The 10,760-nt window shown below is 42.5% G+C and overlaps 1 protein-coding gene across 2 annotated transcripts in view; it reads right to left on the bottom strand.

Moving 5' to 3' along the window:
* Positions 1 to 309: 309 nt before the first annotated feature.
* Positions 310 to 10,760, bottom strand: part of MCM9 (minichromosome maintenance 9 homologous recombination repair factor) — a 62,325-nt gene continuing 51,874 nt past the window's right edge. For both annotated transcript variants that reach the window (XM_072141688.1, XM_072141690.1), the window contains exons 10-13: positions 10,039 to 10,242; positions 9,845 to 9,927; positions 5,277 to 5,422; positions 310 to 1,840 (exon numbers count right to left, since the gene is read on the bottom strand). In XM_072141688.1, the coding sequence (XP_071997789.1) occupies positions 535 to 1,840; positions 5,277 to 5,422; positions 9,845 to 9,927; positions 10,039 to 10,242 (1,739 nt within the window). In that variant the 3' untranslated portion in view covers positions 310 to 534. The remainder of the gene's footprint in view (positions 1,841 to 5,276; positions 5,423 to 9,844; positions 9,928 to 10,038; positions 10,243 to 10,760) is intronic.

Below are 10,760 nucleotides of genomic sequence, written 5' to 3'. Positions count from 1 at the left end.
GCTGGTCACAGCAGGGACAGCAGAGACCTTCAAGAAGGGTCTAGATGCCTTTTTACACCTAAGTAACATTGATGGTTATGTTATATAGAATTGTTTCCCATAAGTCCCTTCCTCCTCCAATCCCTTCGCTTCCTTGGTTGAACATGATGGACAAGTGTCTTTTTTCAACCCTATAAACTATGATGATACTATGAAGTTCTGACCATAGAGTTCATGTTTCTCAGAAAATGCTTCAACAATGAGCATAAAAATAGAAAATAAAAACTTCTGGAACTTACAGCATACAATATTAGATAGATTTGCAAGTGTATAATTAACTAAATCCAAAATAATAATTTACTAAAAGAAAAAAATAATTACAGATAGACATTATTACAGTGGCATGCAATCACTGCTGATGATTTACAATGCATTTTCTTCCTAGCACTGAAAACAGTAAGTACATCAGAAAATGAGGCAGGCTAGAATGCAGCCAGTACTGCCACCTGCTGTAAGGATCAAGTACTGAAGACACAAATAATTACTTATTACTAATCATTTCACCTCATCAAAATCTAACGTTTCATCATCTAACTCTGTGGTAGAAAAGAGGGATTTACAAGTCATTGGAGTCTTAATGACGGGTGGATCTAGCTGGAAACATTTCCTTTTACCCACAGTGCTCTGGTTCTCAGCTGGCTTTGGGGCAGCAGGTACTTCCGTAGTCCTGTTTTCAGGTGCCGAGGTGAAGGAAAATTGTGCGAGCTTGGCGAGAGTACTAGAGGACACCTTTCTACAACTTGCTGCCTCTGTTGCATTATTTTCCTCTCCTGGACACAGAGGTATCCTACTACTTCTGGTACCGGCTATGTTTTGGGTTCTCTCTTGGGTGGGGGTAGAGCCGGACAGATCCTTATGTTCTGCAGTGATGGACCCCCCCAGCAATCTCTGTAGCTTCCCTGCAGGAGCAGGTCTGCACTCTGACTGGTCAAGGCCTTCACTCCTGGTTTCTTTATGTACATTAGAAGTTTGTATCTTTTCACTTTCTTTTTCATGACAGGAGGTCAGTTTCGCCTTCTGTTTAAATGTAAACTTGGCTAGTTGGGCTAACCTGGCCTGCATCTCTGGATCCAGTGCACCCGATTTACCTTCTGCTGAATCAACCGGAGCAAGCCTTCTTTTTGCCCCACGTGCAGGAGTACTATGGAGAGGTCCAGTGGATGCAGAATTGTCTGTTTCGGAGACAACACCCATTTCTCCACATACCTTTGTACTCAGTGCACTTTTCAGAGACTTTTTATTTAACTTCTGCCATTTCTTTGAGACATGCTCTGTAATGATTTCATTGGGTAAATGATTTACTTGTGTGTGACTAGGACATTTTGCTTCCTCATCTAGAACCACACCTTTACTACTATCACTTATATCTCCACCTCCCGGCTGAGGTTTTATACTTGTGTAACCTTCTGCAGCTCTAGGAATGGGAGACATCTCTAGAGGCTGCTGCTCGGATGACAGAGAGTCAAACCAGCCAAGACTTGAATTGCTACCCTGGCTGGTTTGGTTTGCAGATTGGTTCAATGTAGGTTCATTGGTGTGAGTTTTGGATGGTCCTGCTTTCGGTTCATCTTCTATGCGATTTTTTGGTAATGTATCAGAAGTATCATGACACTGGTTATCACAACTCATTGATACATCCTTTAGGGCCTGAATGACTGAATGTTTTGCAGTTTCAGGGCAGGTTTTTCCAATCAAGTTGCCAGGCTGCAAACTATGAGGATGTACGTTATCCTTCTCCATAGGAAAGCGGCCAATATTCGTGCCATTACTTCCATACTGTCCAGACTCCTGGTTCCGTTGCCTGTACAGAAAAAGTACAAGTAAGATATGTTATGGATAATTTTCACAACCTCCACCGCATACATTTAGACTTGTGAATTTATTCACATGAATGACAAGTCTACAGGATGCACAACCACCTTTCAATTCACCACAGCCAAAAGATGAGGGTCGGTAACACAACCTAGAGGACAAACCCACCCCTATAAGAAACTTATGGCTGTCATAAAGGCCCAAAATGGTAATACCCTCAAAGTTCTCAGCAGCTATTACTGCCCTGTGCAGGTAAAGGCACTATGCTGTAAGCGGCAATATCATGAATCCATGGCTTTAACTAGCATAACTGTCAGTCTTATTACCAAATATTTTAGGTTTAAAGCCCCCTACATTTTCACGCTAATCCAGTGCCAGGAGTCCAAGGGGTGTCTGGACTTTATGGAGTTACTAGAACTAACAAAGCAATTTGTTACACAGAAAACAAGCCCTCACACAGTTCTTTATATGGAAACATTAAAAAGTTATGGATTTTTAGGTGGGGAGTGAAAAATGAAAACTTAAAAATGAAGAAGGGCCTCGGTGTTAAGGTGTAAAGTCTTTTAGACAGTTCTGAGAGAATTTTAAAACTTAAACAAAAAGGTAGCTTGTCTTCACAGAAAGGTAGAAATAAAGGCAAATGACCACAATAAATGATTTCCTTTAAAAGTATCTTTACTTTATATAATTTTTGTCAAAACATCAGTTACAAAAAAGACATCACATAGAAAAAGTATTATTTTCATACACAACTTCTGAGGATACCTCTCGATGCAGTCCTTTGTTTTTTTAGAAGGGTTGCATAAATGCAATTTCCATATGCACGTGTGCACATTTTTCTTGCAATGTGTCATACCTTTCTGTGAATGTATAAATATTAAATGGCAACAATTTGAAGAGTAGTGGAACACACTGGACTCCCTGAATTGTCCAGGAATATCGATATAAATAAAGGCAATAAATGCAATTTCCATATTGAGTTTCACTGTACCGTGGCTTATAGAGACATCTCACAGGTAATATTTCGGCAGAAAGTCAGGTCATCAGTCACTTCTTTAGCAGAGATGGCGCTCGCATAATTATTGTGATCTTGTGTTAACAAAATGTATACACACCTATATGCAGTTATGCTTCCGGCGATTTATGTATAAATAAGAAGGAGAGACAGAGATGCGCATGTCTGAGGAAGGAGGCGTGACCTCCGAAACGTCACATAAAATCATGCGAGCGCCATCTCTGCTAAAGAAGTGACTGATGACCTGACTTTCTGCCGAAATATTACCTGTGAGATGTCTCTCAATATGGAAATTGCATTTATTGCCTTTATTTATATCGATATTCCTGGACAATTCAGGGAGTCCAGTGTGTTCCACTACTCTTCAAATTGTTGCCATTTAATATTTATACATTCACAGAAAGGTATGACACATTGCAAGAAAAATGTGCACACGTGCATTGTTTCCATGAACTTTGCCAACAAATACACTGTAGAAGGTGCAAAGCAAGTCTTAAAGACATATGTATTTCCTGGAAGACATGAATACGGCTCATTATAAGACTTTCTGGTCTACCTAAAATTTTAGATGGCATTAGTAGATCTGCTACACTATGTAGTGAATAAATTAGCAGCACCTAAAAAAAACCCATCCTTGAGGCCGCGGTCACATGATTCAGGGAATCATATGTGATCGGTAACCAGGCCCTGCTGTCTTGCATTTAAAAAATACAAGACACCGGAGTCTACTTAACTATCTCATGTGTTTCCCTGGAAATGCAGATGCAATTGGGCCGAAACCCACCCCCTGTGCGTTAGCATTATGCTATGAAAACATAACACTAGCGGAACGTGTGACCATGGCCTGAGGCTGTATAACCATTAACGCCTTAACCCTTTCACGACCCGTGACATAATAGCATGTCACATGTCGACTGCAGGTACATGAAGAGGGCTCACGGGTATGTCTTTCCTGCATATTGCACATCGCTGCATGGGCGCCGCCATCTTGTTGGAGATAGTTGCTCCCCATGACGTCATCTGGGAGCGGCGATCTGTTGCCACGACAGCCTCAGGTCGGTCTTGTTTTAACCCTTTCACTACAATGTGCTATCAGCACATTGAAATTAATGAGGAGGAAAATACCCATATACTGCCATACTATAGTATGAACAAAGGTTCGTGTTCACACAATATAATATACACTCACAATGTACACCACCTGTAAGATCTAGTTACTTTGTTAGGGAAAAGAAAGATGAGGGAAGGGAAAAGTTGTGAGTGTGTACGCTAAAATATAGCTTTTATTAATTCTTATAAAATGGTTTATATATTTATTTGTGAAGTAGATCTAAAAAACTAGTATGGCTTCACTAGTATCACCATACTTTATGATAGCCAGAGAGGACGTCAGATGCCAGCCCGGGGCAACAACTATACAAGAGTGGATCCCCTAATTCTTCCTGTTACTTCTCCTGTAAAGATATATAACGCCCCCTACAATATTCTTATATAAGGGGGTATTTGGGAGACAGAGTATTATATGCAGCAGCGAGATGTCACTGCACAATCTGCTCTCACATGGTAGTAAATACATTCTAGTGCTACTGTTGTATATGCACCAAAACACCTTGGCTAGCAGTACAATAATTTACTTGTGTAGCAGCGTGGTTTCACTATATAGTTCAAAATCGCTGCCTCAGGGACACAATAGGGCGCTGCTCTTATGTGTATACAATAGTGCAGTTACTCCCCCTGCAACTACACACTGCCACTCAGTCTGATTACTTGCTAAGAAGGGTATAGAGATGCCGTGCTCCCAGCTGCAGGCTCCCAGCCAGTTCACACTATGTGGATGAATTTACATGCTCTCATTGTTCCACGCTGTATCGCAGAACTTCTAGTTTCTATAGTTAGTCAGAAATATAGTAACATCCATCAAAATGCGAATCAAGTATTATTTGTGATTGACTGTGAGCGCCTTGATTTAAAGAGGACATATCACCCTAACAATCTATTACTAGAGTAAGCAACTTACTAGCTCTACCCCAGGTGTAGCAGTGTTAAATTTCCAATAAAGCTAACAAACACTGCACTTCATAGCGCTGTGAACCCCGGACCAAGCTTACAGTGGTCTGGCATATTCATTCCCACACTATATGCTAGCGGAGACTGCAAGGCTTCATGCAGCAGTCACCACCTCCTCACGAATATGCCGCACTGCTGTAAGTTTGGTCCGGCGTTCTGAGGACTACACTGTGCAGTGTTTGCTAGCTTTATCAGAGGGTTCTGATAAAGCTACAAATTTGACACTGCTATTACTGGGGTAGGGCTAGGAAGCTTTTGTACAGAATGTGAAGTCTATGTCATCACCAAAAACAGATTTAGAAGGGGAACATTTCCTTTGATATGATACAAGGAGCTTACTCACCACTCCAGCCTTTGCAGTTCTTCTTGTAAAATGTTTTGTAGACCAAGCCTAGCCAAAAGGAGCTCACACTGCATTTGATACTGTTCCTGGGGATTTTCTGGGAATGCTGTGTGCAAAGCATTGACCCCTCCAAGAAGAGCACCTCCCTAAAAAGAGGCAAAATTAAGACGCCATTATCTTCTCTGAATATATGATGGGGAACTCTTCAATTCATTATCCATTATTGGATAGAGTATGGCATGACTGCTAACCTTCCACTACATGGACATCCACCTACACTGACAGCCCCAGTGTAGGACTCATCAAATGAACAGCCAAGAACCCAAAAGGTTCACTCTGGAGGAGTGATAGATCCAGAGCTCAGGTGGAAGAATCTACTCCACGAATATGGCTTTTAAGGAAGAGTGACAAGAAAGACTTTTAGGATGACAGGCTAGTGAAATAATTTTCCAGTCTTCCATTTTATTTGCAGATTCGCATAAACAGATGAAATATGGATGACACAAGGATCGTTTTTGGGAAAATACAGCTAAGTTATGGATTACACACCAGAGAAGAGAAGGGTGTGGGCCCTGTACAGCCAATATGCACCGGTTATTTTATAGACACATTTTTGTGTCTATAAAACAACCGGTTTCTTCTTGTATACAATTGCTGGATTACACACCAGTGACATATGGACCACAAACACAGAACAGATGCTCTAGAAAAGCAGACATTACAACAGAATAATATTGTAAAGAGACTGATAAATATACCCCATTTTGTCTAAAGTAAACATTTCTAACTTGGTGATTGGAATCCTTCCTTGTACAAAAGTATGAACAAATTGTGGACCATGAGTTTTAGTCTCTATTTCTGACCCATTTTCTCTGCATTAGTTTGCATCTGAAGAAGGATGTCCATCTTCCACAACTTTGATGGCTATAGACTGAAAGAATGCAGATTTTCCTCTTTGGTTACCCTAAATCAACTGCTATAAATGTATTAAAATTCCTCTGTTTATAAGTGGTAAGATAAGTTTGTGATTAAAATAAAATGCCTATATCAATACCATTTTTGGCACCAAAAAGGTGAGGTCTTACCCCTTACCGCTAACCATTTTCCTCTGGGGCTGCCAAGAATAAATAAGACTTACCCATCCGGCGCACTGGAGAGGAGGAGGTATCACCTCTCCCCTCTCCATAAAGAGATAATATATATATTATATACACTCACCGGCCACTTTATTAGGTACACCATGATAGTAATGGGTTGGACCCCCTTTTTCCTTCAGAACTGCCTCAATTCTTCATGGCATAGATTCAACAAGGTGCTGGAAGCATTCCTCAGAGATTTTGGTCCATATTGACATGATGGCATCACACAGTTGCCGCAGATTTGTCAGCTGCACATCCATGATGCGAATCTCCCGTTCCACCACATCCCAAAGATGCTCTATTGGATTGAGATCTGGTGACTGTGGAGGCCATTTGAGTACAGTGAACTCATTGTCATGTTCAAGAAACCAGTCTGAGATGATTCCAGCTTTATGACATGGCGCATTATCCTGCTGAAAGTAGCCATCAGATGTTGGGTACATTGTGGTCATAAAGGGATGGACATGGTCAGCAACAATACTCAGGTAGGCTGTGGCGTTGCAACAATGCTCAATTGGTACCAAGGGGCCCAAAGAGTGCCAAGAAAATATTCCCCACACCATGACACCACCACCACCAGCCTGAACCGTTGATACAAGGCAGGATGGATCCATGCTTTCATGTTGTTGACACCAATTTTTGACCCTACCATCCGAATGTCGCAGCAGAAATCGAGACTCATCAGACCAGGCAACGTTTTTCCAATCTTCTACTGTCCAATTTCGATGAGCTTGTGCAAATTGTAGCCTCAGTTTCCTGTTCTTAGCTGAAAGGAGTGGCACCCGGTGTGGCCTTCTGCTGCTGTAGCCCATCTGCCTCAAAGTTTGACGTACTGTGCGTTCAGAGATGCTCTTCTGTCTACCTTGGTTGTAACGGGTGGCGATTTGAGTCACTGTTGCCTTTCTACCAGCTCGAACCAGTCTGCCCATTCTCCTCTGACCTCTGGCATCAACAAGGCATTTCCGCCCACAGAACTGCCGCTCACTGGATGTTTTTCTTTTTCGGACCATTCTCTGTAAACCCTAGAGATGGTTGTGCGTGAAAATCCCAGTAGATCAGCAGTTTCTGAAATACTCAGACCAGCGCTTCTGGCACCAACAACCATGCCACGTTCAAAGGCCTCAAATCACCTTTCTTCCCCATACTGATGCTCGGTTTGAACTGCAGGAGATTGTCTTGATTATGTCTACATGCCTAAATGCACTGAGTTGCCGCCATGTGATTGGTTGATTAGAAATTAAGTGTTAACGAGCAGTTGGACAGGTGTACCTAATAAAGTGGCCGGTGAGTGTATATATATATATCAGCAAAAAAATGGCAACACTCCGAGATTTGTGGAAATCAGAAAAACGTACTCATTTATTCACACATGTGTCAAGGCTAAGTTTCGGCTCCTTGCATCTGGAGCCTTTCTCAAAGGCTCCAGATGCAAGGAGCCGAAACGTAGCCTTGACACGTGTGAATAAATGAGTACGTTTTTCTGATTTCCACAAATCTCGGAGTGCTGCCATTTTTTTGCTGTTCTATGTTTGGATGGACCTTGGTTCAGGTCCTGGGAATTGCACCCGAGTTCATAACTTTTCCTGAGTGCTGCCTCACCTCTTTGTGTGTATACATATTATATATATATATATATATGTATACACACTCACCGGCCACTTTATTAGGTACACTTGTCCAACTGCTTGTTAACACTTAATTTCTAATCAGCCAATCACATGGCGGCAGCTCAGTGCATTTAGACATGTAGACATGGTCAAGACAATCTCCTGCAGTTCAAACCGAGCATCAGTATGGGGAAGAAAGGTGATTTGAGTGCCTTTGAACGTGGCATGGTTGTTGGTGCCAGAAGGGCTGGTCTGGTTTCAGAAACTGCTGATCTACTGGGATTTTCACGCACAACCATCTCTAGGGTTTACAGAGAATGGTCCGAAAAAGAAAAAACATCCAGTGAGCGGCAGTTCTGTGGGCGGAAATGCCTTGTTGATGCCAGAGGAGAATGGGCACACTGGTTCGAGCTGGCAACAGTGACTCAAATCGCCACCCGTTACAACCAAGGTAGGCAGAAGAGCATCTCTGAACGCACAGTGGGGGTCATTTACTAAGGGCCTGATTCGCGTTTTCCCGACGTGTTACCCGAATATTTCCGATTTGCGCCGCTTGTACATGAATTGCCCCGGGTTTTTGGCGCACGCGATCGGATTGTGGCGCATCGGGGCCGGCATGCGCGCGACAGAAATCGGGGGGGGCGTGGCCGAACGAAAACCCGACGTATTCGGAAAAACCGCCGCATTTAAAAACCGAAAATGTGTCGCTTGGGGAGCGCTCACCTTCACCTTCTATGGGATGGTGCATTCCGGGGCGTTAAGATTATTTTCGGCGCTGCAGCGCCACCTGGTGGACGGCGGAGGAACTACCATCTTAAATCCCAGCCGGACCCGAATCCTGTGCAGAGAACGCGCCGCTGGATCGCGAATGGGCCGGGTAAGTAAATGTGCCCCAGTATGTCAAACTTTGAGGCAGATGGGCTACAGCAGCAGAAGACCACACCGTGTGCCACTCCTTTCAGCTAAGAACAGGAAACTGAGGCTACAGTTTGCACAAGCTCATCGAAATTGGACAGTAGAAGATTGGAAAAACGTTGCCTGGTCTGATGAGTCTCGATTTCTGCTGCGACATTCGGATGGTAGGGTCAGAATTTGGCGTCAACAACATGAAAGCATGGATCCATCCTGCCTTGTATCAACGGTTCAGGCTGGTGGTGGTGGTGTCATGGTGTGGGGAATATTTTCTTGGCACTCTTTGGGCCTCTTGGTACCAATTGAGCATCGTTGCAACGCCACAGCCTACCTGAGTATTGTTGCTGACCATGTCCATCCCTTTATGACCACAATGTACCCAACATCTGATGGCTACTTTCAGCAGGATAATGCGCCATGCCATAAAGCTGGAATCATCTCAGACTGGTTTCTTGAACATGACAATGAGTTCACTGTACTCAAATAGCCTCTAGTCACCACATCTCAATCCAATAGAGCATCTTTGGGATGTGGTGGAACGGGAGATTCGCATCATGGATGTGCAGCCGACAAATCTGCGGCAACAGTGTGATGCCATCATGTCAATATGGACCAAAATCTCTGAGGAATGCTTCCAGCACCTTGTTGAATCTATGCCACGAAGAATTGAGGCAGTTCTGAAGGCAAAAGGGGGTCCAACCCGATACTAGCATGGTGTACCTAATAAAGTGGCCGGTGAATGCATACATACATATACATACATACATTCACATACATACCTCCCCCAGACATCCATTTGAGTGTAGCCTTAGACTTTAATTACAGGAAGGATCGGTTTCCTTGAGAAAAGCAACATATTTTCTGTGTAACCTTTTCTGTGCTCTGCATTTAATAAAACACATATTCTTACCTGCATTGATGATTCCATTACAGAAACAACTGTGATAGCATCTTCAACAGTGACAATATCCCGGTACATTAATCGAGCATGTGCTAGAAATAAATACATAAATAAAAAGCAGTTTATAAAATGCATAGTAATCCAAAACTGCATTCACAAATTAGAGAGGAGATCTGGAAGTTTATGGAAGATACTATACTAACCCTCTGCAAGTCGTATCAAACTTTCTAAAAGGCGAATAGTAGTACGTGCTGCATTCCTACTATCACTTTGTCTCTGAAGTTGATAGTAACGCACCAAAATCAGGTTAGCTCCTTCAGACATCTTAGGCTGGAGGTTCTTTATCAGGCAAAAATAAGTTTTCATTTTTTCCATACTCCACAGCTTGCCAGATTTAGGAGGACTTCCTAAGAGAGAAATAAGGCAACGGCGTCAGTGACTATTCACTCAACAATATGTAAACAAACATCATGGCCCCAGTTCGTAATCCCCACAGAATTGATCTAATTTGATGAAATCCATTTATTTAATTTTTCATATAACTATATATTTGGGCATACAAATGTATTTTATATTTCAATGCACAGCAGGCTTCAGAATGAAGATTTGCAAGACATTGGGCAGCTTGATCTACATTGGCTTCTAAGAACCTGTGACTGGTAATCCAAGCTCATTTATCATCAAATCAGCTAAAGCTTTGTCAGAATCAATTTTTCCAACTAAGGTTGCACAATACATGGACATTTCAATACTTAGGTACTTGGAAGCTGAGAACAGTACAATAACAGGTTTATGTAACTTTCGATCCTGGCTTGCTTGAATTGTGCAACTGGTGGGGCTCTATGCACTTCTATAGAAAAGCTTTGGATTAGATTTCGGGCTGCTCTGGATTTCATAAGCAGAGAAGGAACCAGCTGCTAGTACA

The sequence above is a fragment of the Engystomops pustulosus genome, chromosome 3, assembly GCF_040894005.1.
Source record: "Engystomops pustulosus chromosome 3, aEngPut4.maternal, whole genome shotgun sequence".
In the NCBI taxonomy this organism is placed as follows: Eukaryota; Metazoa; Chordata; class Amphibia; order Anura; family Leptodactylidae; genus Engystomops; species Engystomops pustulosus.
This window is presented reverse-complemented; position numbering and strand designations above follow the sequence as displayed.